This window comes from Microtus oregoni, unplaced genomic scaffold (genome assembly GCF_018167655.1).
Source record: "Microtus oregoni isolate MIOR12 unplaced genomic scaffold, Mior012 000028F_ref0000031, whole genome shotgun sequence".
NCBI classification, from domain to species: Eukaryota; Metazoa; Chordata; class Mammalia; order Rodentia; family Cricetidae; genus Microtus; species Microtus oregoni.
The window spans coordinates 10,344,064-10,360,656 of NW_024543087.1; the positions used below are offsets into that span (position 1 = coordinate 10,344,064).

Genomic DNA, 16,593 nt, shown 5'->3' on the forward strand with positions numbered 1-16,593 from the left:
GTCTACAAAGAGAGTTCTAAGACAGCCAGGGCTACACAGAGAAACTCTGGAAAGAGAGAGACAGAGAAAGTATAAAGAATAATACTGCAGTATTAGGAAGGCATAAGCAGATCTCCAGTTTGAGGCCAGCCTGAGTTACGCTGTAAGCTCCAAAACAGCCTTAAAAAAAAAAAAGAAAAAAGAAAAAGAAAAACATAGTCAAAAAAAGGTTGAAAGGGCAGAAGATACATCTCAACTGGTAGAGTCAAGCTACACAAAGACCTTGGTCCAATCCCAGCAACACATAGACCAGGAAGTGGTTCACACCTATAATCCAAGCACTATGGAAGTGGAGGCAAGGAGGACCAGAAGTTCAAAATCATCCTTAGCTACTCAGTTCAAGGCCATTCTGGGATAAATGAGAATTTCCCAAAATGAATGAATGAATGAATGAATGTGGAGGAGAAACGAAAGGTTTCAATACCTCGCCTAAACTAGTTACAGTGACTATTCCTATAATCCCAGCATTAAGGAGTCTATTGAAAGCAAATCTAGGGTACATAGTGAGCTTCAGGACAGCCTGGACAACATAGTGAGATTTTTGTCTCAAAAAGAAAAAAATTTGAAGAAAAAAAAATTTACCTAGTAAATTCAAGGCCTTTGGTTCAATTCCCAGAGCCATGAAGTTAGAGACAGAATGAATTTAAGACATCCACAAATACAGTTTGAGCAAAACAAAAATGGCTTACACTTTAAAAAAAATAGCACAAGGAAACTTGCAGAAGTCTGTTTTTTCCTTCTATCATGTGTGTTCTAGAGCTAGAATGCATGTTCACAAGCTTGGCAGCAAATGCTGAGCCATTTCTGCAGCCCAAACAAAATTTTTATCAAAAGTTTTCCAGTAAGTTCAGATGTTTCTTAAGCTATGCGTGTATGTGTATGGTGTGTGTGTGTGTGCGCAGTGTGGGGTGTATGCTGATGTGTGTGTGTGTGTGTGTGTGTGTGTGTGAGAGAGAGAGAGAGAGAGAGAGGCGAGAGAGAGAATATGCATATATGAGAGAGAGAGAGGAGGTGGGGGGAGAGAATATGAATATGTACCCAGACAGGACTCACACTCAGATGATCTTCCTGCCTCGGCATCCCAAGTGCTGAAATTACAGACGTGAGCCACCACCTGAGGCTTACTTTTTGAGCTTAACAGGTGTGAACAAGTAACAGAAAGGTAAGGCTTGCTTCCTATCAGATTTCTATGCAGAACAAGCAGGCTGCTCCAAGATTCAGGGAAAATGGGGAGAGACAGCAAACCACGGAGAGGCCTATGGAAGACAAATGTCCCTCAGACTTTCTCCTTCTCAGCTCAATTTCACAATGTCTTATATGCGAACATTTTAAACTAAGGGTCTTGAAGGCACAAGATGTAAACTCTTCCTTTCGCAGAACCCAGTTGAATGTGAATAAATAAACAAGACCCCCTCAGAAACTGCTATTTACTGTCAGAGATACTGGAAACTTTAGATTAAATGACAGTGAGGGGAAAGGTTTTCCCAAAGAGTAGTATCATTACAGAAAACTACAAAGACGCCGGCATAATTTCAAGAGTAAGGTCAAGGGAAGGATATCACTAAGAATTAATTTTCTCTTCTGCGAAATAACCCTAAACACAAGTTAGCCGGTTGGCAGAATCACCAAAAACAAAACAAACAAACCACAAGTACAGTTCACAGAAGACCCTAGGAAAAAGTCAGGCTCTAGAAACTACCAAAAAGCAAGCTTTGCAGCTCGGCTCCGTTCATAAGCTCTCAAGTGGACAAGGGCAGGCACTCCAGGAGGGTTTCCAGAGGGAAGCCTCCTCTACAGCGGGGTGAGCCCGCGACTTTCAGTAGCTCAATTTCCTCAACAACCAAGACAGCTGTTCTAGAAAACAGTCCACCTCATCTAAGGCCCTCAAGTTACACAACTGGAGAGAAAGGAAGTGCCAAGTTTAGCAGAGACCAAATCAGGGTCAGATGCGAGCGAGACTTAGCTCTCAGTTTAGCATGCCTTCCCCGCTGCTTTCCATGGGCCAAGAACCCTCCCCGCTGTTCTGAGAGTCCTCTGCGTGGGGCAGAGCCAAGCCGGACTGCTTCAGGGATGAGCTGGGACTTCTCCAGTCCAGTTCCGACCCAAGTCATTCCTCCTGGGGTATTAAGGCTCCCGTCATCCCCTAGGAGGCAGCGGAGTTGCCCTGCACCGCACACAGCAGGCATTTGCTGAAAACAGACAGCTACGCTTCCTTCACATCAGTTTCAAAGACCACTCCGTTTTTCCCTTCACTGGCTAAACCATACCCTACACAAGTCATACTCCCATATCAAAACAAAGGGCTTCCACTCTTTCGGGATAAGGGGCAGACATACTTGGCTCCTCTCTGCTTCAGCTTCTCCCGATTATACAAAATGGAACAGCTGCTGGAGCAGGCAGCAGGGACTAAACTATTGTTTGGGGCACAACCTTAAAGCCCTCGACAAGTGGAAACAGCCCGAGGAGAGTCACTCTGAGAAGAAAGAAACCGAGAGGGCCCAGCTTCGCTGCCACACAATCAGGAGACTAGACGGCGAGAGAGCGCGCTCACCAGCCCTCGGGGCTACTTTCACCCGCGACGTAACTCACTATCGGATCGGCTAGCGGCTGAAACGCCAAGGCCACCCCGGCAGACACGGCAGGAATGGCTGCCGCGTTTCCCCGTCCCAAGCGCTGCCTTTTTGTACAGCCGATCGCAACAAAAAAGACTCGTAAATCAACTGGAGAGGAAGCACCTCTTCCCTCTCCCCCAGGCTCATCGGCTAGAGCGGCTTCCCCGGGCCGGAGCGCCGGGTCCCCGCCAGCCGCTCGGCAGCCACGGGAGCACGCGGTGGGACCCCGAGCCCGCGGCGCAGGCCCCGGCGGGCGGAGGCAGCAGCGCCCCTTACCTCATGCTGTAGGCGCCGGCGCCCAGCTCCTGCCCGATGCCCGACAGGCTGGAGTCGAAGTCGTGCACCAGCCCGGACTCGATCACCTCGTCCATCTTGAGCACCCAGGCCATCTTCCGGCCTCGCCGCCGGCCCGCGCAGCGCGGCCTCCCGGTCCGGGGCGAAGGCCCCCGAGCTCCGCGGGAGCGTCCTGAGGGAGGGCGCGGGTGAAGCCTCCGGCGGCGCGACGAATGGTCACCAGCGGCGGCCCGGGACGCGGCCGAGACGAGAGCGGCCGAGGCCCAGCTGTCAGGGCTCAGCGCGCCGGCCAGCAGCTGCAGCGGGAGCGACCGGGCCGCCGGCCGCGCCGCCCTCCCGCGGCCGCCGGCCCCGCGCCTCATGCAGCCGCCCGCCCCCGGCGCCGCTCCCGCGGCCGCCGCCGCCCGCCCCGCCCCGCAGCCCCGGCTCGCATCCCTCCGGCACGCCCGTCACCCACACCCGGGCCGCGCCCCCCCGGCCCTCTGCCCGCCCGCCCAGGCTCCAGCGCCCCTTCGCCCCGGCCAACCCCGCCGCCGCCGCTCCGCCGGCCCGGACGCAGCTTCGAAGCGACTCCGGCTCCAGCTCGTTCACTGCTTCCGCCTCCTCCTCCGGCCCCGCCCCGGCCCCGCCCCCGCGGCCGCTCCCCTCCCAGGCCCGCCCCGCGCGGCCCCGCGCCTCTCAGCCGCACAAGCTTGGACCTAGCTGAGCCGCCCGGCCCCCGCGGCGTCGCTGCCTGGCGGCGGAAGAGGCGTGACCAGAGGAGCGGCTCGGATGACTGACAGGTCTTCTGGGCAGTCATGGCGAAGCAGCGGGTCTTGACTCCCGTGAGCCTCTGCGCACCCGGCTGAGCCACCAATCAAAATGTTCTTCCCTTTGGCAGGACTCCGGGACTAAATCGGCTGCCATAAAAAAGCACTGATTGGTCCGCACTGGGGGAAGTGGTTCCGGGTCGTACTTCCGCCGTTGAGGGAAATACTTCGCCGACTCTTCTTCCTCCTGCTGAGAAAAGCGGCAACATCTCGTCTGAGGAATTAAATTAGACCGGTTGTGCGGAAAATCTTGAGAATAAATGAGTCAGCCCTCCCTAAAAGGCTGCACGAAACCTCCCCCTACCCCCCGCAACTCGAGAAGGGTGGAAAGGCAAACTTTAATCCCCGTGCTTAGGAGGCAGAAGCAGGCTGATCTGAGTACTCGGTCAGCTTGGTCTACTAAGCGAGCTCCTGTCTCAAAACAAAAAAATGAAACCTACAGAACCCAGAATATCTGGTGACTTAAGATTGTCTGACACTATCCTTATTCCTTAGTCTTTTGCAATAACACAAAGCGTGTAAATTGCTGTGAAGGTTAACTTGAAGAAAACAAATGTTTTTGTTTTGGGTTGTGTGTGTGTTTTGTTTTGTTTTTAGAAATCATGAGGCAGATGCTGGAGAGATGGCTCAGTGGTTAAGATCACTGGCTATTCTTCCAAAAGACCTGGGTTCAATTCCCAGTACCCACATGGCAACTTACAATTGTCTGTAACTCCAGTTCTAGAAGATAAGACACCCTCACACCAGTGCACATTAAAATAAAATTAAACAACAACAAAAAGAGAACAGGCCATGGCTCAGGTAACATGCAAACGAAGAAACGGAGATAACCATAGCAAAAAAAACAAAGGCTGCACTCAGGATGCAGGCCTCTTACCCATTCCCAGGTGCCTCCTTGTGCTTCCTACCAAAGGTCTTCTGTGTCTGGTTATCCATAACTGTGAAGATTTGGGGAGAATTGCCCCCTCCACTTATCAGGGCTGACCCTTGGATGTGTATTTCTTTTTCACAAAATATTGGCTCCCGGTGCTGAGGAGATAGCTCAGCGGTTAAGAGCACTGACTGCTCTTCCAGAGGTCCTGAATTCAATTCCCAGCAACTACATGGTGGCTCAAATAAACCACCTATAATGAGATCTGGTGCCCTCTTCTGGCCTACAGGCAGGATACTGTATAAATAAATAAATAAATAAATAAATCTTTAAAAAAAATTTTTGGCTTCAAAGTATTGGATTTGAGTAGTGAGCAGATGGATGTGGGTCCAGCAACATGGATTAGCTAGGTCTGTTATTAACTGTTGGAAAATACAGAGGAAAATAGGGGGAAGGGCAATCCTCTGATTCTTAGGGTGAGTATAATTGTGCAAACTATTATTCTGTCTCTTTAACCAATCTAATCTGTGTACTAAAGAAGTACTCAAACATAGGTAGAAGCAGAGCCTCCGAAATCTTAGAAGCGGAGCCTCCGAAATCTAAGGAAACAGTTGCCAAATTCTAAGGTTAGGGCCGAGGGTGGTGGTGCATGCTTTTCATTCCTGCACTTAGGAGACCGAGACCGAGGCAGGTGGATCTCTATGAGTTCACGGCCAGTCTGGTCTACACAGTGAGTTCTGGGCCAGCCAAGGCTACATCGTGAGACCTGTCTCAAAACAGCAGTGACTCTTAGGTCAGTTCAGCTCATAACTCTACTGACGAGGAGAGAAAGATGAGAAGACAGAAATTAGTGGAACAAATTAGACTTATTCAAGACCATACCAAAGGAAAATGAGAGACTTCTCTCTGACAAATATTTGTCTTTAGAAGCAGAGTGTGATAAAAGATAAAGTAGATATAAATATTGTAACTATAATTTTTGCTTGATACAATCTTGTTTTATGTAATTTTTCTATGTTAAAGTTAAAAACCTTCCTTCTAATTTAAACAAAAAAGGGGAGGTGATGTGGGATTCCCCTCTGTATGCTGTGAATACCATTGGTTAATAAATAAACTGTCTTGACCTGTGATAAGGCAAAAGAATAGAGCTAAGCAGGAAAAAACTAAACTGAATTCTGGGAGAAGGATGGCAGAGTTTAGAGAAGCCATGTAGCCCCACTGGAGACAGATGCTGGAACTTTAGCCGGTAAACCCACAGCCATGTGGTGATACACAGCTTAATAGAAATGGGTTAAATTAATATGTAAGAGTCAACCAATAAGGAGCTAGAGCTAATGGGCCAAGCAGTGATTTAAATAAAACAGTTTCTGTGTGATTATTTTGGGTCTGAATTATCGGGTGGCTGGGAAACAAGTGGACTCCTTACAACACAGGCCACTGGTACTGTCCCAGGCAAGGGGAGGAGTCAGCTCTTCTACACCCATACCCCTCCTTTGGTGAGGAGTGAGGCCATCCCTCCCAAGTGAAGGGCGGGAACAGCCTCTTCTGCCACAGTGGCCAGTGAGGGGCAGAGCCAGCATAGTGCTCAGTACAGCCCTTGTGTTTCAACATGCATGATTCCTACGGTTCACTGTGGTATCTTGGGCCATGGATATCAGCACAGACCCCAGCTGCAGCAGGATCACAGACCCAGCTATAGCCCTTAGCAGCAGCCTGGCTCCAGACATCACCATCACCCTGGGTGGCAGCACAGGTCACTCAGATCAGCCTGGCCCTAGTGGCAGCATGGCTCTCGGACACCAACATGAGCTCAGGTGGGTGTCTAGGCACTGAGCATCTGCTTGGTCTCCAGTGGTAAATGAAGCCATGGACATCAACCTAGACCCTGGCTGCTGTAGGACTGCGGATCCTGACATGGCCCTCCATAGTAAGCCAGGCCCTGACATCACCACAGTCCCAGGTGGCATGCAGGCCACACATCAGACTGTTCCTCCACACCTTTACTTCTTCAGTTCCACCTCTTTCCGCAGCACATGGACCAATCTGCTCCTCTTTCTCTCCCATTTCTCCACGACACATCATAATGGCATCTACCCTCCCTGCACCACTGGGCCTATGGATATTTTCAGCCAGCCTGGGGTCATCACTATGGGATTTTTAAAGGTATATATTTAAACTTGTCTCTAATTTTTCATTTTATGTATATGGGTATTTTGTCTGCATGTATGTCTGTGCACCACCTATGTACAGTGCTGATGGAAGCCAGAAGAGAGCATCAGATTTCTTGGAACTGGAGTTACAATAATTGTGAACCACCATGTGGGTGCTGGGAATAGAAACTGGGTCCTCTAGAAGAGCAGCCAGGCCAGGCGATGGTGGTGCACGCCTTTAATTCCAGCACTTGGGAGGCAGAGGTAGGCGGATTTCTGTGAGTTCGAGACCAGCCTGGTCTACAGAGCTAGTTCCAGGACAGGCTCCAAAGCCACAGAGAAACCCTGTCTCGAAAAACCAAACCAAAACAAAACAAAACAAAAAAACCAAAAAGAAGAGCAGTCAGTGCTCTTAACCACTGAGCCATCTCTCCAGGCTTCACTTCTCTTTTTAATTGGCCTTTCAAGGTCAAGTGGCAGATCCTAGTCTAGAAGGGCTGCCAGGGTAAAAATTAGCTCATACAATGCAGGATAAAATTCAGAATATTTATTTAGTAGGCCACTTGTTCGTTCCAGGCTGCCCAGACCACATAATAATCACACAAAAACTGTATTAATTAAATCACTGCTTGGCCAATCACTTAAGTGTATTGCTAGCTAGCTCTTATATCTTTGGTTAACCCATTTCTATTATTTTATATTTTACCATGAGGCTCGTAGCCTACCAGCAAGGTTCCAGCTGGCGGCTCACATCTTTCCCCTCTGGCGGCTCCATCGAGTCTTACTGACTCTGCCTTCTTTCCCCCAGCATTCAGTTTAGTTTTCCCACCTAGCTCTATTTTGCTTAGCCTCTAGCCAAAACAGCTTCTTTATTCATTAATCAATAAAAAGCAACACATTGACAGAAGGACTTACCACACCATATTTAGGTTAGGCGTTTTCTCTCATGGGGAGAATGCCTGTCTAGCATGCTCAAGGTTTGGGTTCATATTGAATAACTATTGAACTAATGATAACAAAAAATAATTGAAATAACCTAAGGATTTTTTTTTTGTTTTATATTTTTGTTTTTTCAAGATTGGGTTTCTCTGTGTAACAGTACTTGCTATCCTGGAACTAGCTCTTGTAGACCAGGCTTGCCTCGAACTCACAGAGATTCATCTGCCTCTGTCTCCCAAGTGCTAGGATTAAAAGCATGCCCACCACCACTTGGTGAAATAACCTAAGTTTAATAAATGAAACCAAGAAATAACTTGGTACTAGAGATACAGCTCAGTGGGTAAAAACCCACCACCAAGCTTGACAACTTCAGTTTAATTCTCAGACCTCTGAGCCATCTCTCCAGCCCTAGGAATATTTTTTAATATTAGTTCCCTGACGACACAAAAATTCCCAATCAAGCCAAATCAAAACAAGCCAAATTAAGAAATATCCCAGGTTTAATGGGAGATCTGTGCTCTTGGGTGGCCCCGAGGGGGAAACCAGGAAGCCGCAGGAACACAACCCCTGGGGAGGAAAAAAAGGAGACCACGTGTTCTTCTTTTGGGGGATCACTTAAGTACCCTGGGGAGTGGTCCTGGTCAGGACCTGGCCTGCTGGGATTTGAAGTCCAGACCAGGCCTGGGGCCTTGGGATAGATGCCAGGGACTGGGACCCACATTCCCAACTTAACATCAGCCATTTTGTGTGACTGAATCATTCAACCTTTGGTTTATTATCGCTGGGCAGTGGTGGTGCACACCTTTAATTCCAGCAGTTGGGAGGCAGAGGCGGGCAGATCTCTGTGAGTTCGAGGCCAGCCTGGTCTACAAGAGCTAATCCAAGGACAGGCTCCAAAGCTACAGAGAAACCCTGTTTCGAAAAAGAAAGAAAGAAAGGAAGGAAGGAAGGAAGGAAGAAGGAGGAAAGAAAGAAAGAAAAAAGAAAAAAATGGGGAGTTTGGGGTCTTTAGTGGGGAGTTTTTAATGGGTGGAAATGGGACATCCTAAGGTCTCTCATGACTTCTTCCTGCTGATTTTATAGGTATCATCGGGTCTCTCGAGACTGCTTTTTGCTGATTTTGTGGGCATCAGAGAGTTGAGATGCTTGACCGTGTCCTGGGGTGGCTGATTACTTTTGTGTTTTTTTCTGGGCTCTGTGGAACTGGCTGGCTGACAGCTTGGACCTCATAAGATGCTGTAAAGGTAGAAAATTATGTCTGGAAAAAATTTTAGATCCTGGTGATTAAGGGAGGAGAGTCCCAAAATGGTAGATAGAGGTTTTTTGGGCGGAGGGGTGGAGAAGGGAATTTACCAGGGGTTTCCAAGACCAGGAGTGATAAGGGAAGAATTAAATGATACTTATTCTGGGCGAGTCTGGTTGTTTAGATAGGCCCAATTGGCTCCGTGGAGCTTATGAAAAAAATGTTAGAAAAGAAATAAATTTCAGACCTAATAAAAGCTTATGATTACGATGGTATAATGTTGGAATAGAAGGGAGGAGGGAGGGAATTATTTGAAAGGGGAATTATTAGATCCCTCAATGTTTTACCTGGAGCAAATCTTAAGGCACTTGTTCTCTTTGGCATCATGGTATTACCTTAACATCCAGGAGACACTGCTGCAGTAGGTGATAAACCTGCTGCTATGTTAAAGTCTGTTTTGTGAGTTTTTGGAGTCTGGAGCTGTGAATGTCCCTGAACTCGTTATCATTTCTTACCACCTGGGCTCTTAGCAATCCTTGTACCTCTGGCTCTATGTTTAATGATGGTCCCTGTAATAACAGCTGAGTAGTTACCGGGAAATTTAAGCATGATATTGGAGATATAGATGAAGGCTCTATGGTGATATTTAAGATAATCACCAGTCTGTCTACAGGGCAAGTCAAGATTGGGCCCCTTCTCCTCTATTGCCCAGTGTCCTAGGTGGGGTCATCCTTTTGGATTCCTGGGAATTTCTCTAGAGCCAGGTTTCTCCTATCTAGGAGAAAGAGGGAGAGGGGAGAGCATATGGAGTTTTTGGCACAGAAGGGTTGAGTGTGGTGATGAAACTTTTATTTTTCTGGAAATGGAGAAAAAGTGGCTGATCCTGGTGTCCTTTAGAATTTAAGGGAGCAGGGCCCTGTTTGAGTTACCATATATGAGGGGTATCTTGAGCTGGAAGAGTAAAAGGTTTGGAACTGAAGAGATGGCTCAGAGGTTAAGAGCACTAGCTGTTCTTCCTAGAGGTCCTGAGTTCAATTCCCAGCAACCACATGGTGGCTCACGACCATCCATAATGAAACTTGGTATCCTCTTCTGGCCTACAGGCATACATGCAGACAGAATACTGTATACATAATAAATAAATAAATAAATAAATAAATAAATAAATCAAAAAAGAGTAAAAGGTTTAAGGTGAGACAGGTGGATACAATGAGAGAGTCCCTCAAACTTGGCCCTTTCTGAGGATTGGATGGGGTGGAATGGGAGGGTATGTGGAGGGACTGGGAACTTGGATTGGCATTTTTTTAAAAGGATAATAAAAAAAGAAAAATCTAACGGAACCTATTGCCTGCTTCAAGACCTTTGGCTCATTAACTCCACAGTGGTCCCTATTCATCCTTACACACTTCTCTCCACTATCCCTCCAAGAACCTCCCACTTCTCAGTTCTAGATCTCAAGGATGCTTTTTTCTCTATTCCTCTCAGCTCTCAATCTCAAAATATCTTTGCCTTCACCTGACTGACCCTGGCACTCACCACTCCACACTGCTCACCTGGACCATCCTTCCCCAGGGATTCTGAGACAGCCCACACCTATTTGGTCAGGCTTTAGCTTCATATCTACTCTGTCTCTCCCTAATCACTGCTTCTTGTAAAATCTGTCAAAAGTCAGATCACAAGACCAAATATCGTAGCTTCTCTTTTCCCGCCCACCAGGCCAGGGGCTCCCTTCCAGGAACTCATTGGCAGCTTGATTTTACTCATATGCCCACAGTCAGATGAGTTAAATATCTCCTGGTTTTGGTGAACACCATGTCTGGGTGGATTGAAGCGTTTCCCACCACTAACAAGAAGGCCCAGACAGTTTCTGATGTTCTTCTCTGAGAAATTATCCCCCAGTTTGGAATCCCAACCTCTCTTCAGTCAGAAAATGACCCAGAGTTTACCTCCCCCATCTAATCCTCAGAGTGGGTAAGGCACATTGCCTTGTGGAAGGTCCAAGGCCCTCTCTACTATATCTAGGCTGAGCAAGGTATACATCCAAAAAGAATAGGATCCCAAAAAGCCAGCACTTGCAGTAGGGATAAATTCTGGTGCCACTGCTAGTGGACCCTCAGTCTGCCCCAGCCATGCAACTGTTAACCACATTCACAGGAATTAGTTTGGTCCTATGCTTGTTTCTTCCCAGTCTAACTGGAGCTAGCGAGTTCCCATTAGCTCAGGGAAAATATTTCACTGGGTGAACCCATCATGGTCTTGACCTCCTTGCTCATATTCTCATTCCTTCTACTCTTCAGCTGGACTTTGGGAATCTCAGTCCAGTGCTCCGATGCAGGTCTCTGCCTCTGCCTCCATCAGTTGCTGGATGAAGGCTCTACGGTGATATTTAAGATAATCATCAGTCTGTCTACAGGGCAAATCAAGATTGGGCCCCTTCTCCTCTATTGCCCAGGGTCCTAGGTGGGGTCCTCTTTTTGGATTCCTGGGAATTTCTTTAGAGCCAGGTTTCTGCTAACCCTATAATGGCTCCCTCAATCAAGGTATCTCTCTCCTTGTTCTCATCTCTGTCCTTCCTCCATTTTGACCATCCCATTCCCTCAAGTTCTCCTCTACCCCCTTCACCCCTCCTCTTCTCCTCCTACTGTCCTCTCTCCCCCCAGCCCCATGCTCCCAACCCTGCCAGTCAATCCTGTCCATTTCCAATTTCCAGGTGGGCCTATATTTTTTCTTTGGTTTCACCTTATTACTTAGCTCCTCTAGGATCATGAACTATAGGCTCAATGTTCTTTGTTTATAGATAATATCCAATTATGTGTGAGTGCATACCATATTCATCTTTTTGGGTCTGGGTTACCTCACTCAGGATAGTGTTTTCTAATCCCATCCATTTGCATGCAAAATTTAAGATGTCATTGTTTTTTACTGCTGAGTAGTACTCTAGTGTGTAAATTTGCCACATTTTCTTTATCCATTTTTAGTTGAGGGGCATCTAGGTTATTTCCAGGATTTGGCTATTACATATAATGTTGCTAAAACATAGTTGAAAAAATGCTTTTGTAGTCTGATTGAGCATCTTTTGGGTATATGCCTAAGAGTGGTATTGCTGGATCCTGAGGTAAGTAGATTCCCAATTTTCTGAGAAACCGCCATACTGATTTCCAAAGTGGTTATACAAGTTTACATTCCCAACAGCAATGGATGAATGTTCCCTTTACTCCATATCCTCTCCATAAGCTATCATTGGTGTTTTTGATCTTAGCCATTCTGACAGGTGTATGATGGTATCTCAGAGTTGTTTTGATTTGCATTTGTTTGACTTCTTCCATTTCAATTTGAATCCCCTTAATCTCCTTTTGTTGTCTTATTGCTATTGCTAAAACTTCAAGAACTATGTTGAAGAGATATGGAGAGAGTAGACAGCCTTGTCTTGTTCCTGATTTTAGTGGAATTGCTTTGAGTTTCTCTCCATTTAATTTGATGTTGGCTATCGGGCTTGCTGTATATTGCTTTTATTATATTTAGATATGTTCATTGTATCCCTGATCTCTCCAAGACCTTTATGTTTATTGGATTTTGTCAAATGCTTTTTCAGCATATAATGAAATGATCATGTGGTTTTCTTCTTTCAGTTTATTTATATGATGGATTACATTGATAGATTTTCATATGTTGAATCAGAACTGCATCTCTGGAATGAAGCTGACTTGATTATGGTGGATGATTTTTTTTATGTGTACTTGGATTTGGTTTGCCAGTATTTTAATGAGTATTTTGCATTCATATTCATGAGTGAGATTGGTCTGTAATTCTCTTTCTTGGTTGAGTAGTTGTATGATTTTGGTATCAGGGTAACTGTAACCTCATAAAGAGTTTGGCAATGTCCCTTCTGTTTCTATTATGTGGAACACTTTGAGGAGTATAGGAATTAGCTTTTCTTGGGAAGTTCTGGTAGAATTCTGCACTAAAACCATCTGGTCCTGGGTTTTTTTTGGTTGGGAGGTTTTTGACGACAGCTTCTATTTCCTTGCAGTTTATACGTCTATTTAAATTGCTTACCTGGTCTTGATTTAATTTTGGTATATGGTATCTATCTAAAAAATTGTCCATTTCTTTTACATTTTCCAATTTTGTGGAGTACAGGTTTTTGTAGTATGATCTAATGATTCTCTGAATTTCCTTAGTTTCTGTTGTTATGTCCCCCTTTTCATTTCTGATTTTGCTAATTCAAATGTTCTCTCTCTGCCTTTTGATAAGTTTGGATAAGGTCTTGTCTACCTTGTTGATTTTCTCAAAGAACCAACTCTTTGTTTCATTGATTTTTTTGTATTATTTTCTTTGCTTCTATTTTGTTGATTTTAACCCTCAATATAATTATTTCCTGTCTTCTACTTCTCCTGGGTGAGTCTGCTTCTTTTTGTTCTAGAACTTTCAGGTGTGCCGTTAAGTCTCTAATGTGAGCTTTCTCCATTTTATGTGGGCACTTAGTGCTATGAACTTTCCTCTTAGCACTGCTTTTAAGGTGTCCCATAAGTTTATGTTGTGCCTTCATTTTTGTTGAATTCAAGGAAGTCTTTAATTTCTTTTTTTAAAAATTTATTATTATGTATACAATGTTCTGTCTGCATGTACGCCTGGCTGCCAGAAGAGGGTACCAGATCTCATAGATGGTTGTGAGCTACCATGTGGTTGCTGGGAACTGAACTCAGGACCTCTGGAAAAGCAGCCAGTGCTCTTATCTCTGAGCCATCTCTCCAGCCCCCAGTCTTTAATTTTTTTTATTTCTTCTTTGACCCAGGGGTGGTTCAGTAGTTTACCATTCAATTTCCATGAGGTTGTAGCCTTTCTGAGAGTAGTATTATTGTTAAATTCTAACTTTAATCCATGGTGATCCAATAAGACACAGGGGGTTACTCCAAATTTTTTTTTTGTATCTGTCAAAATTTGCTTTGTTACCGAGTATGTGGTCAATTTTAGAGAAGGTTCCATGAGGTGCTGAGAAGGTATATTCTTTTGTGTTTGGGTAGAATGTTCTATAGTTACCTGTTAAGTCCATTTCATTCATGAAATATGTTAGTTCTCTTATTTCTCTGTTAAATTTCTGTTTGGTTGAACTGTCTTTGCAGCTCTTAATATTCTTTTTTTATTCTGTATTTTGTGTTTTGATTATTATATGGCGAGGGGATGGTTTTTTTTTTTGAACCAGTCTATTCGATGTTCTGTAAGCTTCTTGTACCTTCATAGGGATATCCTTCTTTAGGTTGGGAAAGTTTTCTTCTTTGTTGAATATGTTTTCTGTGCCTTTCAGCTGGAGTTCTTCTCCCTCTACTACCTACCCCTATTATTCTTAGCTTTGGTCTTTTCATGGTGCCCCAGATTTTCTGGATGTTTTGTGTTAAGAATTTGTTGGATTTAATGTTTTATTTGACCAATGAGTCTATTTCCTCCATAGTATCTTCAGCACCTGAGATTCTTTCTTTTATCTCTTGTATTTTGTTGGTTATACTTGTCTCTGTAGTTCCTGTTCATCTGCCCAGATTTTCCATATCCAAAATTCCCTCGGTTTATGTTTTATTACCTCTATTTTAATTTTCAAGTCTTGAATTGTTTCCTTCACCTGTTTGATTGCTTTTTCTTGGTTTTCTTTGAGGGATTTATTAGTTTCTTCCAATTTTCTGTTTGTCTTCTACTCCATTTCTTTAAGTTGGCAAGTCTGGGGTAAGGTAAATGGAAGGAGCAAACAAAATGGAAGCTCCTACTTTTGCTAGAAAATCTCTTCCCATAAGGGGTACTGACTGGGCAGGTCGGCATAACTAAAAATGAATGAGATAAATAACCCTAAAAACACAGTTAAGTGGTGCGGTCTGCTGAGGTAGATAAGGCAGTCCTCCTACCCCAACAATAGGGAAAGTAGGAGAGGTAGGCCCCCAGAATTCCCTCAGTAGCGAGTATGTGGCTCCGGTATTCAAGAGAATGGACATGGTCCGTTCTGATACTGTGATGTTTACCCGTGGCTCCTTGTTACAGATGATGGTTGTGGTTGGGTCAAAGGAGCCCTGGCAGCCTCACTCATCCATGGCCAGACCTACAAAGTCTTTTTTTGTTTGTTTGGATTTTATTTTTGTTTGTTTTTTCGAGACAGGGTTTTTCTGTGGCTTTGGAGCCTGTACTGGAACTAGCTCTGTAGACCAGGCTGCTCTCGAACTCACAGAGATCCGCCTGCCTCTGCCTCCCGAGTGCTAGGATTAAAGGCGCGCGCCACCATCGCCCGGCCAGACCTAGAAAGTCAACTTGGGAATTTTCTGGGTTTGATGACTTCATGCCACGATGTGCATGAGGACAATCAACTGTCAAAAGTCCTTCCCTATGGCATCTTGGACAAGGTCTTGTGGAACCAGAGGTTTAGGGCATGCTGCTAGGGCCCAGAGACCAGTTCTACCCAGGGGGCAAGGGAGCAGCTTTCATTCCTTGCATGGTACACCTTAAAAGCCAACACTAAGACTTCCACCTGTGGGGTTAAGGGGCCTTTCTCCAAATGTCTAAGTTTAGCCTTAATGTCAGGGTAGCACTGAAGAAAAAAAAAAGTCATGAGTAACTGTTTGCTTTCTGTGGTTTCTGGATCTAAGTTAGTATATTGTAAGAGGGCTTTAGTGAGGTATTCTAAAAATGAGGATTTTCCTTCGTATCTTGAATGACTTCTGAGAGCTTATTATGGTTTATTGGCTTGAGGGAAGCCTTATAGAGACCTGCCAGGAGGCAAGTCAAAAACCAGTCCCTAGCTAAAATTCCACCTGGGGTGTTATAATCCCAGTGTGGTTCCTGCTCGGGAATTGCCTCTGCCCTCAGAGGGTGTGTTGTATGTGTTTGGTGAATCTCGTCTTAACTCACCTGCACTCTTAAGGAAGTAGGTTACTAGACAGGATCATATGGATATCATGAAAGGTAAGATTACAAGACTGAGACTTAGAGCTTAGATAGTAAAAGGCTTAGATATAAGGAAATTCCTTCCGTTTGCCTGTGCACTGACAGTAGTTAGAAAGCTCCCATAGAGAAGTAGAAAGTATAAAAAGACAAGATCTCCTCAGTAAATTGGGAGGATGGGTACCTTGGGGGAGGGTTGAAGTATGAGAGAGGCAGAGAGGGGAGCAGAGAAAAATGTAGAGCTCAATAAATGTCAATAAAAAAATTAAAAAAAAAGAAAGCTTCCATAGAATATCAGGATCAAAGGTGCTGTTAGATGGCCACTTTAAATTGTTATCTAAATTGTAAGGAGGACATTTTTTGAACAAAGATGGACAAGTGTGGGAATCTGTAAGTAGAGCATTAAGGCCTGGGGTTTTCGGGACTCTAAAAGACCTCCCAGGGGGGAGGCTGGATTGATGGTCTTGGATGGCTTGCTACCCATAGCTGAAACCGTGAAAACCCGCGAAAATGGCAATAAAAGGCTTATAGGGGGACATCTCCCCTCTATGGATGGGGTGTGAAGGTGGCAAACACTACAGGGCTTGTAGGAGGACATCCTCGACCTACAGGCAGGGTGTTAAAGCCTGAATGGCTCCGGTTGGGGTGACTCAGAAGCCAGAGAGGCCATGGTGGAGACCACTGATGAGTGGGTTAAAAGAAAAAGGAAAAAGGAGAG

At 45.3% G+C, this 16,593-nt stretch overlaps 1 protein-coding gene across 4 annotated transcripts in view; it reads right to left on the bottom strand.

The window, feature by feature from the left end:
• The window catches only part of Ubp1 (upstream binding protein 1), a 44,823-nt gene extending 41,268 nt beyond the window's left edge, over positions 1–3,555 (bottom strand). Inside the window, exons 1-2 of one of the 4 annotated variants that reach the window (XM_041676780.1) lie at positions 3,472–3,555; positions 2,928–3,117 (exon numbers count right to left, since the gene is read on the bottom strand). In XM_041676780.1, the coding sequence (XP_041532714.1) occupies positions 2,928–3,040 (113 nt within the window). In that variant the 5' untranslated portion in view covers positions 3,041–3,117; positions 3,472–3,555. Of the gene's footprint in view, positions 1–2,927; positions 3,398–3,471 lie in introns of those variants that run through there. The other 3 variants (XM_041676777.1, XM_041676778.1, XM_041676779.1) reach the window with 3 other exon arrangements.
• Between the last annotated feature and the right edge of the window lie 13,038 nt (positions 3,556–16,593).